The sequence below is a fragment of the Oryza brachyantha genome, chromosome 10 (assembly GCF_000231095.2).
Source record: "Oryza brachyantha chromosome 10, ObraRS2, whole genome shotgun sequence".
In the NCBI taxonomy this organism is placed as follows: domain Eukaryota; kingdom Viridiplantae; phylum Streptophyta; class Magnoliopsida; order Poales; family Poaceae; genus Oryza; species Oryza brachyantha.
The window spans coordinates 14,579,572-14,595,840 of record NC_023172.2 but is presented as its reverse complement, the minus strand read 5'-3'; the positions used below and the strand labels follow the sequence as shown (position 1 = coordinate 14,595,840).

Here is a 16,269-nt window from a genome sequence, read left to right as displayed (position 1 = left end):
TTATAATAAGTATAAGCGAAACAATATGGCTGATTAGTTACGAGCAATGCTTACCTCGGGCCTTTGCAAGTGGGCTACAATTTGGACTCTACATCACCAAATTTCACTAAAAAAAAATCAAAATTCTTGACCTAAAAGTTTCTGTTGAACTTTAAAATCTTTTAACTTCATACTTTCTACCAATTTTTTGAAAACTCAACTCAAATTTTAAAACTATCTACCACATATGCCTCTGAGGGATATTGGAATGAGCATATGGAATACGAGTGGTGGCACACGGTTGAATTGCATACCATCATATTGGAGTGACGCGTCTCCACCGTGATGACTAAAGATGGCCTAATGGTTGCTCGACATGGCCCGCCCCAAGCACGATAGAGGCATGGCCCAAAACGTCTCTTTGTGTCATGTTGGGCCAGCCCCAGAGATGCAACTGGATCCGAGACCCGATAGGAATTTACTCTATTAGGGTACGAGTATGAACTAAATATATCACCCGTGGATAAGTAATTGGGCAAATATCTTCACCCGATGGGTACGTGGGTATGGAAACGTTCTTACGATCCCAATACCCATTTACCCATGGTAATAAATACCCGCAAGATTAAATGCACGTTATAGTCTAATATCAAATTAGTCTAGCTCAATTAACCAAAACTACAGGTATTTAAACTATCCATACCTTTTCCACCACGCTATATGAATGTGTGATGTTCTAAGTATCTAGCGTCTATTGTAATATACTATATTAGAACTATACAATTTTGATCGTTTTAAACTGTTGTGGGTATATGGGTGACCCGACGGGTAAGGTATACCTAAGCGAGTATGGGTATGGGAAATTTTCTTATCCGTGATAGGTACGAGTATTTTAATGGTATAAAATTTTACTAGTGGGTATGAGTCTGGGATACCAATGCCCGATAGGTATTTACCCATTGTCATCCCTAGCCAGCCCATAGGCTGAACCTGCGGTCCCAGCCATGGCCCAATAACAGTCAGGCATACCTAATGGGCCAACTGTTATGCATTATATGTGGTTGTGCATTTTGAAGTGTTGATGGGCCGACTTCACACTTTTGGATCACATGTAGGCCCAAACGGAGGTTATAGTTCGTTTGCGATTTGCGAAAAATGAAAAACCACAGAAAAATTTGAATGCGAGTGTGAATGGACAAATTCCAAACTGATGCGGCGACCTTGCCGTTGCCGCTCAACTCCTTCCTCGATGACCAAACGCCTTCCCGTCTTCCTCGACGACCCGCGTCGCCTCCGCCGCCTCCTCTCCTCCTCCTCCTCCGCCGCGCCCCGGGCCCTCGCCCGCCTCCACGCCCTCCTCATCGTCTCCTCCTCCGCATCCCACCACCACCACCACCACCTCCTCTCCTCGCTCGCCGCCGCCTACGCCCGCGCTGGCGACCCCGGCGCCGCGGAGTCCACCCTCACCTCCACGTCCACGGCCGCCGCCGCCAGCTCCTCCATCGCCGCATGGAACGCGGTCATCGCCGCGCACTCCCGCCGTGGCTCCCCGGCATCCGTGCTCCGCGTCTTCCGCGCGCTCCCGCCCGCCGCGCGACCCGACAGCACCACGTTCACCCTCGCGCTCTCGGCGTGCGCGCGCCTCGGGGACCTTCGCGGCGGGGAAACCATCAGGGACCGCGCGTATGGGGCCGGGTACGAGGACGACATCTTCGTCTGCTCATCGCTGCTCCACCTCTACGCGAAATGGGGCGCCATGGGCGACGCCGTCAGGGTGTTCGACCGAATGCCGAGGAGGGACCGCGTCACCTGGAGCACCATGGTTGCTGGATTCGTGAGTGCTGGACAGCCACTGGAGGCCATTGAGATGTATAGGAGGATGAGGCTGGGTGGTGTGGAGGGAGATGAGGTGGTCATGGTTGGGGTTATACAAGCGTGTACAGCTGCCAGGGATGTCCGAATGGGAGCCTCAGTTCATGGGCATCTCTTACGGCATGGAATGAGGATGGATGTTGTTACTGCAACAAGCCTTGTGGACATGTATTCAAAGAATGGACTGTTTGATGTGGCACGTCAAGTTTTTGGGCTGATGGTGCACAGGAATGCTGTCTCATGGGGCGCGTTGATCTCAGGTTTTGCGCATAACGGGCACTCGGATGAGGCACTTCACTTGTTCAGAAAGATGCAGGTTTCTGGTTTTCAGCCTGATTCAGGAGCACTTATTAGTGCTCTGCTTGTTTGCTCGGATATCGGACACTTGAAGCTAGGGAGGTCAATACATGGTTTCATCTTGAGGAGGTTTGAATTTGATTGTGTCCTTGGTACAGCAGCCATTAATATGTACTCAAAATGTGGCTCCCTAGCAAGTGCACAGATGCTTTTCAATATGATTGGTGCTAGAGACTTGATCTTGTGGAATGCCATCATTGCGTGTTGTTGTGCTCATGGACGAGGCCAGGATGCCCTCACTTTGTTCCAAGAAATGAACAAAACTGGAATGAGACCAGATCATGCAACGTTCGCTTCTCTTTTGTCAGCTCTAAGCCACTCTGGTCTTGTGAAGGAAGGGAAACTCTGGTTTGATCGCATGGTTAATGATTTCAAGATCACACCTGCTGAGAAACACTATGTCTGTCTAGTGGATCTTTTAGCGCGTTCTGGTCTTGTGAAAGAAGCCAATGACCTGCTCACATCAATGAAAGCTGAACCAACCGTTGCCATTTGGGTTGCTCTACTTTCAGGCTGTCTGAATAACAAGAAACTGGAGCTTGGAGAAAGTATAGCAGACAATATCCTTGAATTGCAACCTGACGATGTTGGCGTTCTCGCATTGGTGTCAAATCTCTATGCTGCTGCAAAGAAATGGGACAAAGTCAGAGAAGTTAGGAAGCTAATGAAGGATACTGGAAGCAAGAAGGTGCCTGGCTGCAGCTCAATAGAGATACGCGGAACACGACACACGTTTGTGATGGAAGACCAAAGCCATCCTCAGCGTCAGGAGATCCGAAACAAGGTGACACAGCTTGATTTAGAGATGAGGAGAATGGGCTACGTCCCAAGAACAGAGTTTGTGTACCACGATTTGGAGGAGGAAGTGAAGGAGCAGCAGCTCAGCTACCACAGCGAGAGGCTGGCGATCGCCTTCGGTTTGCTGAACACAAGCCCAGGAATAAGGCTTGTGATCATAAAGAACCTCCGGGTCTGTGGTGACTGCCATGACGCCATCAAGTATATCTCAAACATTACAGACCGTGAGATCGTAGTGCGAGACGCCAAACGCTTCCACCACTTCAAAGACGGAGCCTGCTCCTGCGGAGATTACTGGTGAAGGCAGGTATACTGTATACCAATTTTATCTGAATTCTGACCAGCGAGACCACCTGCTTGCTTGGTACCAAACCAGCAAGAAAATACCAGTAGCTCACTGTTACCTATATAGCCGTTCTGTTTTTGCAGGCTGTACGCTTGCTGCTGTACTGTATGTACACTTACCTGGTTACTCAGCAATGCAACGGTCACGTCCGTCACGGGGGACCCGGCGGTGGTGGTGCACGTCGCCTTCCCCCATTCCCGGCGGTGGGCGTCATCTGTCGCGGGAGAAAACGACCACAAGGGTGGCGGGAAAGGGTTTGCTTCTTCCTTCCAGCTGGGGGCGTCCGTCGCCGTGATCGGTACGAATCTCGCGGATGTGGTGGTGGTGGTGGTGGTCCAGACAGATCGTGATAACGTTGGACTTTGCGCGCAGGTCGCGTTCCGTTGGAGTGGTTTGCGGTCTAGGACACTTCGCTTTTCTCCAGTAGGATGACTGACCCGAGACCTCCCCCAACCCCGCGCTAACACCTGCCCCCATGTGGGGAGAGTAGCAGCATGGGGGCCTGGCCGCTGGATTTGCAAATTGCAACGCTACACCGGTTAAACTACTTGGCAGTTTGGCATCTGGTGAAGTGGTGATTGGGTCCTCTTCTTCCTTTTTGTTTTGGTTTAACTACTGTGCGTATATATGTCAGGGAGGAAGCACTTTCTTCGCCGTTGACCTTACTGGAAATTCGGCGGTTTGTTTGCTGTGCAACTTCTGGTGATGCATGCATGCTCTGGTTGGTGAATGAAGGCATGGGGTACCCGTTTCAGGCTGTTCCTGTTTCGCCTAATGCTTGCATTGCTGCGTACTCTGGTTCGGCACCAAAGGCAACAAGAGGAATAGTCTGGTTGGTGAATGAAGGCATTGCGTCCATAAAGATCCATTTCATTCGTGAAAAAGAAAATGAGATTTCATTTTGTGGTGGGACTTACTACTAATTTTGTCATAATGAAAAATTCATTATGTGTTTTCTAGTATTGTATAGATTTATGTGTGCTAATAAATCTAGATATATATACAGATAAATAAAAGATATTTATTTATATATTTATAAATATTTTGTAAATACAAAATTTATATATATATATTCTTAGCGATCTAGAAGCCAAGAAATAAATTTTGGTAAAAAAAAATCCAAAAGTCAACTCTAAATTTAAGATTGAAAATTTAAATTTTGACTTATAAGTATAAATAGAAGGAAAAAGGATGAGGGTGTAATACTACTAGTAATTACTAGTATTGTCCAGTGTAAACAATGCATTATTCTTCTCACTGTCCACCAATTTTTGTGTTCTCGGAAAGAAACGAACTGATATTAGATTATTTCTTTTTTAAAAAGACAGGCTTGTTAAGTCGATGGGTTTTCCATGGTCGATTGGCTGGCGATTTGCTCAGATACATCGTTGTCCCACTTTTAGTGGGGATTGCAAATATCGGTTTTTTTTTATGACTTTCTCAATCCGAAATGTGGTCCTGTCAAAGATGGAATTAAGTGTGGTACTAGTACCTCATGCTATTAGCCACATGCTTGCATCTCGTCATACGTACATTTCAACATTCACCTTGAAACGTATTTCTAATTTTCCATCCACATTTGCTAGATTGCAATCAATTCTTATGGAGATCAGTTATATCCGAGTTAAATTAATGTTGTATCGAAATATTTGAAAATTTTAATTCCATCAACTAAATCTAGTCAATACCGTTGGATGATAATCTGAAGACGTGCACGTAAGTCAAAAAGTCCATACATGCCCCTACCCCCGGCCTCATACATTACGCGCGTGTTTGATAGAAGAAAAAAAATCAAACGTGTGATCAATAGAAAAAGTGTTATTGGGTTGTAAGAATTCAACATTCGCGGCTATACGTGTATGTATTATTCGTACCCACGATTGCCCCTCCTTTTGTATTGCTAAACATTTTTACACGATCATATTTATCAAGTACTATTGTGTTTGTACGTTACATAAAAATTCCTTTTTGTGCTGACGAAATTAACCAAGGGGAAAAAAGGGTAAAGCCAATAGAATTATGGCAACGCATTGCCAATGGAAGAATTTATTGGATATTTATTGGTGGTTATTCCTGCTTGTGACTGGCCTTCTTTTCATTTTATTGCACATGCAATTGAATATCTTGTCAGTTTACCATGTGCATTTACCATAGGTGACACGAGCGGGGAACATGACAGGAAAGCAAGGGCTAGGCCAACAGTACCCTACACTTGATAAACCAGATTAAGGGATTCTTCGTTTCATAGGAATTTTACAGGAATTTTAAATGAAACAGTTCAGTTCCTCCTGTTTTCCTCTAAAAATCCTTTGAAACGAAGAGGCCCTAAAGGAAACAATGTAACATTCTTTGTCAATTGTAAACTGATTTGCAGTGTGCATATTTACTGTGAACATCATTTATTCATAGTGCTGGCTTGATTTATTGTCTAAATTCGAAGTACCAATATTTTATAAATTTAACGTGCTTAGCATCCATTTGGATTGAAAGCAAACTTTTGACAATCTAGTTAAAATAGGCAGATTCGATAGTTAATTTGGGCTGTTTTAGTTTCAATCCAAACACAACTTTACCTGGCTAAAATTAAACATACCAAAACTTGTCAAAATTTAGCATTCGTGAAAATCGGTAAGATCAATTCTGACTTTAAACCAAACCAACCCTTACTGCTCCTTCCGACCATATTTAATTTATTTAATATGGGAGATTGAGTTTAGTTCCCCACATCATATATTGTTTCATTAGAGGGGGAATATGACATTAAAACTGATGAATTTATTCTAACAACGTGGTATTTCCCCACTTTAGTAATAAGCACAATCTCGTTCCAATGCCAATCCAAAGCAATATGACGTTGAACCTCACGACGTCACCCCCAATACTAGTGCCACGTGGCAGTTAGACTAGCAAAGAATTAAAAATATCATTTTACAAATAAATTGCTCACCTAACCATGAGGTTCATCAATATAAATTTTTATTTCAAAGTAGGTTTACCTATGGTTACACCAAGAAGAAATGACAAACCCTGAAAAAAATGTCACTCCACTTCAATTATACTACATCATCCTTGTCGTCTTCTTCCTCAAATACAAAGAGTCTCTTTTGTTCGGGAGGATTTAAGTACTAATGTTTGACACTATTAACTTTTTAATATATGATTAACCATTCATATTATTTAAAAAATTTACATAATTACTAATTATTTTTATATCATTTTATAACTTCACATATGTTTAAAGAAAATTGAATAAGACGAATGATTAAATATATAAAAAAAAGTCAACGGCGTCAAATATTTACAGAAGGAGGCAGTACAATTTAAGAAGTTAAACCGATTCCTAAAAACAAAACGCTACAAAAATTCAAGAAGACCTTGCAAATACTCGACAAAAATATTTATGAAGTCGAAGGGTTCTGATGGGGAAAAGGTAGACGACGCTCTCTGTCTCTAGACGACGACGACCCTTCCTTCCGTCCGTCCGGAAAGCTTCCGTGGGACGCTTGGGCCATCATTAACCATCCCCAGCCTCAACCTCCCCCACCATCGCCACCGCTTGCCCCAGACCCGTCAACCACCGCCGGCCGGCGATGCTCCGGCCGCTGCCGTCCACGTCGACGCGGCGCTTGCTGCAGGGCGGGGGCGGGGGCGGGGGCGACGGCGGCAACCCCAACCGTATCCCTGGCATCCCGCCCGCCGATCCCCCCTCCGGCGGCGTCAGCTCGGATGTCGTCGTCATCCTCGCCGCGCTGCTCTGCGCGCTCATCTGCGTCGTCGGCCTCGCCGCCGTCGCGCGGTGCGCGCGCAACCGACGTAACAGCGGCGGCGGGGGAGGGTCCGACTCCCCGCCGAACAACCCCGCCGACGCCGCGCACTTCGGGGGTGGAGGAGGAGGAGGAGGGAACGCGGGTGAAGCCGGTGGAGTGACGACGACGACGGCGGCGACGACCGCCGCCAAGGGGCTGAAGAAGAAGGCGCTGAAGGCGCTGCCGAAGCTGGCGTACGCGGACGCGGTGGCCGCGGCGGCGGCGGCGAGGGGCACCGTCATCGGGGAGGCGGAGGAGGGGAAGGTGGAGGTGCTGGCGGAGTGCGCCATCTGCCTCTCGGAGTTCGGCGAGCGGGAGGAGGTCCGCGTGATGCCGCAGTGCGGCCATGGCTTCCACGTCGCCTGCGTCGACACCTGGCTCCGCTCCAACTCCTCCTGCCCCTCCTGCCGCCGCCCCATCGTCCTCGACGACCCCGCGCCGCCCAAGCGCTGCCGCAAGTGCGAGGCCATAGTCCTCGAGGCCGTCGTCGCCGCCTCCTCCTCCTCCACCTCCACCTCCGCCGCCGCTGGCGCTGGCGCCGGCGGCGGCAACGGCAGCGGCGGCGGTGGCCGACGTGGAGGCGGATTCTTGCCGTAGTGTAGGAGGACGGTTTGTGTCCCTGACGGGTGGGGCCCAGGTCGGTGTGCTGAGTAGTTGAGCTGCTCCTTTCCACGCCATGGCCTACATGTCAGTAGAGAGCTCTCAAAAGGTTTTCTCAAAAAGAAAAAGAAAAGAGAAATGGAAAGGAGAATAATTAGAACTGTGAATGAATTGTGATTCTTTTTTTACACCTTTTTGGGTTCTTCCATCCATCTTCTGTCGGGGGCATGACATCACATACAGTTCCTGCTGTTGTAATCTGTAAAAAATTATAATATTAGCTGGTAAAAAAGGGTTTTTTAACTACCTAAGTGCCTTAGAAAATTTCAACAACACGTAATCATCATCTAGATTAAGTTGATGCAACATGACACATAACCATTACACGAGTTCTAAACCTAATAAACAATATTGCTATAGAGTATTCGCTGGTTTTTGTCAGTTCTTTTTAAAGAAAAGTTTGGCAGGTGGAGTTGATCGCGTGGAGAGATATGGGCCGTTGGATGGGGGGTGTGGAGATGCGTGCGAGGTGGGAGGGAGTAGCCGGGTGGTCTGCCTCCATCAAGGGCGGTAGGTCAGTGACAATAATCATCGCCATCACTCGCTGGCGCATGTGACCGTGAGGTTTTTATTTGTCCTCCATCAGTTGGAACAAGGCGGATCATCATCAATCAATCAATCAAACCCCACCGTGCTTAAACAAAAGCGTAGATCGCAAACCTACTCCAATTTTACTACGTACCCGAGTACGTGCTAACCTCACCCCACCCCCAATAATTGCGGTTAGCAGTAGCGTGGTGTCCGCTCTAAAATAAGATGGTTTTTAATTATTCTAGTTTCTTCTAAAGTAATTTTATTTTTAAGCAATCATGTTTATAAAATTAAGAAATAAACGTACTAAAAATAGATTAAGTATGAGATGATTATATTGAAATTTTGATAAAACCGAGGTTATTTTAGTCTTTAACTTGTGTGTATTAGTATGTATATGATGAGTAAAAAATAATGTTATTTTGGAACGAAGCGAGGCTCACTGGCTTCGTGATGATCGAGCCAGCTCAGTTCTAGTGAAAAGCGCGCGATGGGTGTCGTCGTCGAGCGGCGGCGCAGCGAGGTCAGGAGGAGGCGATCGCGCGCCGCCGGCGAGGGTGGACGGAGCGAGCGCGATGTGGGGGGAGGAAAAAGACGCGCGTTAATGGCGTCGGCCGCCGCAGGAGGGACGACGCTGCGGTGGTCTGCTGCACGGCGGCGATGGTTTTACGCTATTTTTCCTTTTCTTCTCGCGTACTCTCTCCGTCTAAACGGTTACCACTTAATTAATGTTAGCCCATCTCAAACATGCCCATGCCGCTTATTCGGTTTTGGGGTAATTTCCATGTGCAAGAATAAAAAGGGGAGGCATAGGAATGTGTGAGTGTGAATATAATAATTCATATGAACTTTTTCAAGATGTTTGAGGTGCTGAAATCTTTTAGATATTTTCTCTCTGCAATGGTACGAAGGTAAAATTTAATTTGGTTTTTATACTATATTTCTCTAATCTGAATATATTTTCTAGAAATTAATACTTAGAAAATTCTAATCTTTTTTTCCTAACACGAATAAGCTCATAATGTCTTTTATTTTAACAAACTCCGTTATAATTGTTTTCACATTAGTAAATTTATTACTATGGTATCTTCGGTTTCAATAGATGATGACATTCATTTTTAGTCACGCATTTCACAATTCCTCTTATTCAACAAATTTATCATACTTGTCACATATGTTGCATATTATAAGACGTTTTAAAAAGGCAAATTTATTCCAATTTGACATAATTTGTTGAAAAACAAAAACTAATTTGGTGTTATAGATATTGTTATTTTATAAACTTGGTCAGACTTTAAGAAATGCAACATTTAGAAAATTAAAAATATATTTTTTTGACAATTAAATTAAAAATATCTTATAATATGATATGAATATATTATTATCTATTTTTTGACTTGACTCATTTTTAAATGTATTTTAGACGCAACTTACATTTTCTTATATTTTATAATCCTTTTTAATAAGATAAATGGTCAAGTATTATTAAAAAGCCGATGTCTTTTATCTAAGGCCTTGTTAGTTCCTAAATTTTTTTCTCCAAAAACATCACATCGAATTTTTGGACACCTAAATAAAGCATTAAACTTAGATGAACCAAAAAACTAATTACACAGTTATGAAAGAAATCTTGAGACGAATCCTTTGAGCCTAATTAGCCCATGATTAGCCATAAGTGCTATAATAACCAACATGTGCTAATGACAGCTTAATTAGGCTCAAAAGATCCGTCTCGCGGTTTCTAGGCTAGCCGTGAAATTCGTTTTTTCATTCGTGTCCGAAAACCCCTTCCGACATCCGGTCAAACATTTCACGTGACACTTCTTCCAAAAATTTTCTCAATCTAAACACCACCTAAAAATTGGAGGAAGTATATTTGACTCATACATCCCACTTCAACAAACTCTAATATATTTAGCTTGTGTTTCCCCTGGTCTTTTTTCTCATCTTTTGCACACACAGCTCCCGAACTACTCAACCGTTCATTATTTCACTTTTTAAAGTAAAATTTTAAGGTAGCTATGACCAAAAAATCAAAAAATCTTCGATATAGCTATCTTAAACACAACCTTATTGTTTTAATGAATAAGATTTTTAGGCCAAATAAGATTGGGCAAAAATAAAGTATACTAATACGGAGCTAAAAAGATAGAATGGCTTCACTTTAGCGATCAAGATAGAATGGCTTCACTTTAGCGATCTCTAATACATTCATGCACCACTCTAACAAACTCCAACACATTGAGTTCGTGTTCTTTTCTAATCGGGGATTTTGGATTTTGTTGGTATGTCTTTCGGGCTTCGGTCTTTCTAAAGCAATTTTCCAAGTTTGTTGTAATTAATTTAATTGACTGTACCTTAAATAGTTATTACAAAATGAGATAATACAAAGTAAAATAAAAATCTCATGAGAAGATTATACCACCTTTTTGCTAGAAAGAAAAAAGTTTTACTGGGACAAATGAGATAGGGTTAAAATAAAGTTTCTTTTGGGATGGAGTGAGTTGTTCAAAGAGTACAGTATTTTAAGGTGTAATAGTAGTTTCTACCTGCTGCAGTGCTGCTGTAGTTGTATCTTTTGTTGCCGATCTGTCTTTAGAAAATACGCAGTATTGCAGAGTTTCTCAAGTCTGAACCAATCAGCAGAGTCCATCAGAGTTTCTGTTCTTCTACTTAATACTCCTATCTGAAACTGATTGGAGGACTTCGGTTGTTGAATCTTCCCCACACACACTCCTAAACCTAAGCTCCCCACATCTTGGGGGGCATCACTATGTTTTATATTTATTTTAAGACTAATCTAGGAGGTATACCACACTGTCACTAGAAACTCAACAAGTCTATCTGCTGGAACAGCAGCTTCTAGGTTCCACTCTGGCAGCTAACAAAATCCAAAAGAATTCCTGAGACCCTGAACAAACCACATGCTCCAATTTGCCTCCTTTTTTTCTCCTCTTCATATTAACCATGGTTTTTTCTTTACCTGTGAGATAGCAGTAGTGTTCTAATACCCCTTGATGATGTCAATCACTCATGCATGGGGTTCAGCAGAAAGGAAATCATTTCAGAACCGCTCGGCTATGCTAATATTCAGGATTCACAAGTCAACCGAGAGAACAAAGCAAAATGGGCAAAGACAAAAACCAGAAACACAACTGTGATAGACTAATAGTTACAGAGGGAAGAATTCCAAAGAAACACAAATAGAAAGTTGCCAAACCAAAAGGAACAGATGATCTACATATCCTAAGCTCCAACTCCAAAACCCAGGTCTCTGACAGGATTTAGCCTCATGATGAAACCCAAATCATCTCTTTAGGCTCACTGCATTCTGATCTCCTCAGAGTTTCTTCAACAAAGCATCACAGGTCTTTCCGCAGCGCAACTCGGAAGCAACAAAATTAACACTAGCAATCTGATCACTTCACCGGAGCGACTAGTCCATATCTTCCTTGTCATGCTTTGGCTGTGTTCCAAGAGAGAATACCTCGGTGATGACTTCAAGAGGCATGCCCTTCGTCTCCGGCACCTTCGTGTAGACAAACAGCAAAGCTAGTATGCAAACAACTGCATAGATTCCAAATACTCCAGCAAGCCCGATGGAATTAAGCATCACGGGGAGGGTGTATGTCACGATGATATCACCAATCCAGAATGTCATGGAACAGATGGCTATGCAGATGCCACGAACAGTGGTTGGGAAAATCTCTGCACAAAAAATGTTTGGAATAGGCCCAAACCCCATGACGAAGAAGCAGAAGTAGAGTATGACACTGACGGTAGACAACGAGGCATGCACCATGGTTCCCACTTCCACAACATTGACCAGAATCAAGATAGCTAGTGCTACTATCAGAATAGGGATTGTCGCAAGGAGAAGAAACCTGAATATAAAAAATGACGCAGAAGAATGGTTAATATAACACTATCATTTAGAAATGATGCATTTAATCACAAAAAAAATACAATGCAAACTATGAGGTCTAACCTTCTTCCAGATATATCCATGAGCCTCATAGCAATACCAATGCTGGGAAGCATCAGCAAGGTTGTCAATCCACTAATAAGAATAGATGCAGATAAGGAGCTAAGTCCGATGCTTGAAAGAAGGACACCAACACCCGCTTGCTCGAGAATTTGTGGAGTGTAGTACAGAACTCCATTAATGCCAGCAAACTGCACAAAATGACATACTTGAGGTAAACATACATAGGCTAATATGAATACACAAGTGAAAAAGGGAAGAGTAACAGGTGAAAAGAACATAATTATGCCACAACTTGAGATGTTTCTGAGAAATATTCTGAGGAAACTAGAACCATATTCAGCAAATAAATTACAGAATGTCATTACAGCGGGAGGTAACGAATGAAGGCCTGCAAACCATTTCTGGGCTGCGGATAAAATAAATGAAATCAAGTCCTGTGCCATACAACGGTCGCGCAGTCCACTCCCAGTGGTTTCTACTACATTAATTAATAGAACACTTCTATGCATCTTATACAATAACATGTTTCTTAATAATAAACACTGCAAAATGTTGAGATTGGCTTTATTGGTGTAAAAGTTAAAGATATATTGGTACCATTTGTATTGTAATCATCAAAGTGTATTGTCCAGATTTGGAAATATATAGCAAGAAAAACACACATCTGAAAGCACACAGCATGAAGATGCTTTAATTCTATAAGAAGAAATGTTTTTGGTGCTTTTGAAGTGAAAATTTAGGTTCAATCATCAAGTGTGCTTAACAATGAAAATGCTGGAAATCATAAATGATATGAAAGCTTATTCAAAAAATAAATAAATGATATGAAAGTAAAAAATGAAAGGAAAGTTACCTGTTGCAGGATCTGTATTCCTATGCCAACAAAGAGAGCACGCTTCACTCCAGGTTCAAATAGTTCTGCCCATTTTGGACCTTTAGCAGCTGCCTCAGATGGGTGCGCCATGGCAGGGCCAGCAAGACGTTGCTCCGTCAAGTCCTTATAGTAAAGAGCAGGTTGGCTCACAAGAGCAGCTGCCTGGACAAACTCGCCACCAGGAGGAACATCACCTCCTGGCAATGACAATATAGACCCCCTACGATCACTTGGCACACCCTCTTCATGCAAGTAAATACGTTGGAAACCACCTTCTTTTTGACCATCTGCACCTTCTCTCTCAGTCCATTTCCAAGCCAACTGCCATCCCCCACCAATGCCCATGCTGCTTACTGCCTCCCCTCCCTGCATGAGACTACTAGTTCTTCCCACAGCACCCATTATACTGCCATGAGGTGCAGCAATCTCCTTTCCTTCCATGCTTGTCGCCTGACGAGAAATAAGTGGGCTTTGGAGGCTATCTTCAATGTCATCTCCATCATGGTCTGATACATCATCTTCATCTTCCCTTTGACTCTCAGCATCCCAATCAGCTTTAGCTTGCTGTTGTTCCGCAACGCTAAACATACTGCCAAAGTTAGGAAACAACGTGCTTCGCATGCTTCCCATTATCTCAGGCATCTTCTCATGGACACTTCCAAAAAGAGTGACAACAGGATCCACAAGGGACTTATCCTGGCCGACCATACTACCTGTGAGACCTAACGCGCTTCCAAGTGCGCTTTGCCCCCGAACAGGACGGGCAACCCATGATACGCCTTCTCCGGTTCCATACAGTTTGATCTTCTCTGGATCTGGAGCCAGACCTTCATCCGCAAGCTCATCATCAGGACCAATTAAATATTCTTCAATGGTTGTATCTTTCCCAACCTCCAGTCCTTCAACAAGAAGGGCCATTTCTCCTGCACAGTTAATTCAACATGAGAAACACTGTCTCATTGATTATATGCCTAATACTGACAGCATTAAATAGGTCATCACAGGGAAAAAAGGTTTCTTGGTAACACATACAAACCTGAAACGTCTTCCTTTCCTCGCAGGAATTGCAACACACGCTTGGCCTCAACCATTCTTCCTTTGCTCACAAGCCACCTTGGCGATTCGGGTAAGTAGAAGACAGTCAATGCAAAGTATATAAACGATGGTATTGATAGAACGCCAAGCATGACCCTCCACTCCGGCTGCGGCATGAGGGACATGCCAAACACCATGCAGTATGAAAGGAACATCCCTCCAGACCCACTGAACTGTGGCAGCGTGTTCAGCAGTCCTCTGATGTCTGAGGGGGAAGTCTCAGAGATGTACATCGGGACAAGTGTGACAGCCAAACCGATCCCGAACCCATCAATGAGCCTTGCCAAGAGCAAGACATACACGCTTGGCGCCCAGAGCATCACAAGCCCACTAACAAAGTAGAGGACAGCCGATGCGATCAGCATGGGCCGCCTACCAACAGAGTCAGCCACTACTCCGCAGAACGATGTGACGACTGTTGCCCCAATAAGCGACATGGCCACAATCAGACCTTCGATGAGGGGCTCGCTCTGCAGGTTGAATTCTTTCTTTATGTATAGAACTGCACCTGATAAAGATCATCCCAGAAAGTACACAGGGTCAGCCTGAAGTCAAAACCATCGGTATCAATCAAAATTGTGAAACCTTGCGACGCAGACAATATCAAGTCTCAGATATACAGATCATTTATGAGATCCAGACATTTGTTTAATCCTATTCAGAATTGACTCAAAATTGTAACAATGATTTCAATCATGAACGGAGGAAGAAATAAACTGTTTCTACTGCACGCAATTCCACCAAATCCACCATGATCTCCACAAGTATCACAATAATTGCCACCAAACCCAGGCCCTAGCGCAGCATAACGACATGGCACACAACCTGTGGTGAGAAAAAAAAAAAAGATTCGATTTTTCACTGTACACGAACTTACCTGCAATGGTTGCATTATCCCAGCCCTGCAGCAGGTTGCCGATGGAGGCCGCGATGGCGACCAGCACGGCGCCCTCCATGGCCGGCGAATCTCACCACTGCAACCAACACAAAGAACAACACCACCACCACCACACAGAACGTCGTCAGCAGGCCAAAATCTCACAAACAATCTCCGCCCCAAAGAAACCCCAAAAAATTAAACCTTGATTCAGTCCAACGAACGCCCCCTCAGTCAGAAAAGAATCAAGCACGCAGAAATATTAGACTACTTATCGCTTACCCAGCCTCGTCCACCAGGGATTTCGGATCCCCTAACAAGAAGGGAGAAAGATGTGGGAGGCGAAACCTAGGGGAGTCAACCAGATGACGAGATGGGGAGAATATATATGGGGATGGGGGGAATTCCGCCGGAATCCCCTAACAAGAAGGGAGAAAGATGCGGGTGGTGAAACACTGAAACCCAGGGGACTCTCAAGTCTCAACCAGATGCCGAGATGGGGGAGTATATGGTAATCTCTACTACTCCATACTATACACGAACCGTGTAGCCTGCCTACCCTTCGCTCCGTGAGATTTAATTTTTAAAAATATTATAACATATTATTTTATATGTGTTATATTTTAATTGTTACGTATATTTATTATTGGCATATGGATCTATTAATTTTATGGTTTTTTTCTTCTTAAGTTAGTGGGAATGATTTTTAACATATAAAATCCATCATTATTTTTTATTTTAAAATAGAGTGTTGATAAAAAATAAAGAGTTGGTGACGGTAAGGAGTTGATAGTGGTGGTGGCCATCACTAGCAATATTTATAATAGTATAGATATAATACTTACGTCTGAGTGTTTGAAACGGATCGCTAGTTGTCAACTCGGTGAGTAGTGTTTAATTGAATTTTTCCCTAGATGTTTGAGACTGATCTATAGCTCAATGGCTAGAATGGTTCGTTCTCAACGGTAAGGTTTTGGGGTTGGTCCTCAGTGAGTAGTATTTTTAATTGAACCTTTTCCTCTCTTTTGTCTTAGCGAAAGAAAATCATGTTTAATTTTATTTTTTTTCTAGCACGTCCGTACTAAG

At 43.7% G+C, this 16,269-nt stretch overlaps 3 protein-coding genes across 5 annotated transcripts; 2 read left to right on the top strand and 1 right to left on the bottom strand.

Moving 5' to 3' along the window:
* The first annotated feature begins 1,210 nt into the window (after positions 1-1,210).
* On the top strand, positions 1,211-4,259 carry LOC102705471 (putative pentatricopeptide repeat-containing protein At3g25060, mitochondrial). 2 transcript variants are annotated; one of them, XM_040528142.1, is made up of 3 exons: positions 1,211-3,313; positions 3,436-3,650; positions 3,725-4,259. In XM_040528142.1, exon 1 carries the CDS (start codon positions 1,229-1,231, stop codon positions 3,305-3,307), a length of 2,079 nt encoding a protein of 692 aa, XP_040384076.1. In that variant the 5' UTR covers positions 1,211-1,228; the 3' UTR covers positions 3,308-3,313; positions 3,436-3,650; positions 3,725-4,259. The 2 variants fall into 2 exon arrangements, with proteins under 2 accessions (XP_040384076.1, XP_015697456.2); XM_015841970.2 differs by having other exon boundaries at positions 3,419-3,650.
* A 2,476-nt stretch (positions 4,260-6,735) lies between these two features.
* On the top strand, positions 6,736-7,925 carry LOC121055539 (RING-H2 finger protein ATL80-like). Its single transcript, XM_040528228.1, has one exon. The coding sequence runs from the start codon at positions 6,943-6,945 to the stop codon at positions 7,753-7,755; it is 813 nt and encodes a 270-aa protein (XP_040384162.1). The 5' UTR covers positions 6,736-6,942; the 3' UTR covers positions 7,756-7,925.
* A 2,914-nt stretch (positions 7,926-10,839) lies between these two features.
* On the bottom strand, positions 10,840-15,554 carry LOC102705196 (monosaccharide-sensing protein 2-like). 2 transcript variants are annotated; one of them, XM_015841895.2, is made up of 6 exons: positions 15,466-15,554; positions 15,184-15,280; positions 14,248-14,814; positions 13,191-14,134; positions 12,338-12,525; positions 10,840-12,233 (listed from the first exon to the last, which is right to left on the bottom strand). In XM_015841895.2, exons 2-6 carry the CDS (start codon positions 15,260-15,262, stop codon positions 11,786-11,788), a joined length of 2,226 nt encoding a protein of 741 aa, XP_015697381.1. In that variant the 5' UTR covers positions 15,263-15,280; positions 15,466-15,554; the 3' UTR covers positions 10,840-11,785. The 2 variants fall into 2 exon arrangements, with proteins under 2 accessions (XP_015697381.1, XP_015697382.1); XM_015841896.2 differs by lacking the exon at positions 15,466-15,554 and adding an exon at positions 15,388-15,432 and having other exon boundaries at positions 11,423-12,233.
* Between the last annotated feature and the right edge of the window lie 715 nt (positions 15,555-16,269).

Coding starts and splice junctions, on each gene's coding strand:
- LOC102705471 (XM_040528142.1), top strand. CDS start 1,229: ATGACCAAACGCCTTCCCGTCTTCCTCGACGACCCGCGTCGCCTCCGC.
- LOC121055539 (XM_040528228.1), top strand. CDS start 6,943: ATGCTCCGGCCGCTGCCGTCCACGTCGACGCGGCGCTTGCTGCAGGGC.
- LOC102705196 (XM_015841895.2), bottom strand. CDS start 15,262: ATGGAGGGCGCCGTGCTGGTCGCCATCGCGGCCTCCATCGGCAACCTG. Junction 14,815..15,183: donor GGATAATGCAACCATTGCAG/GTAAGTTCGTGT, acceptor GATCTTTATCAG/GTGCAGTTCTATACATAAAG. Junction 12,526..13,190: donor GAATACAGATCCTGCAACAG/GTAACTTTCCTT, acceptor CATTTTGTGCAG/TTTGCTGGCATTAATGGAGT.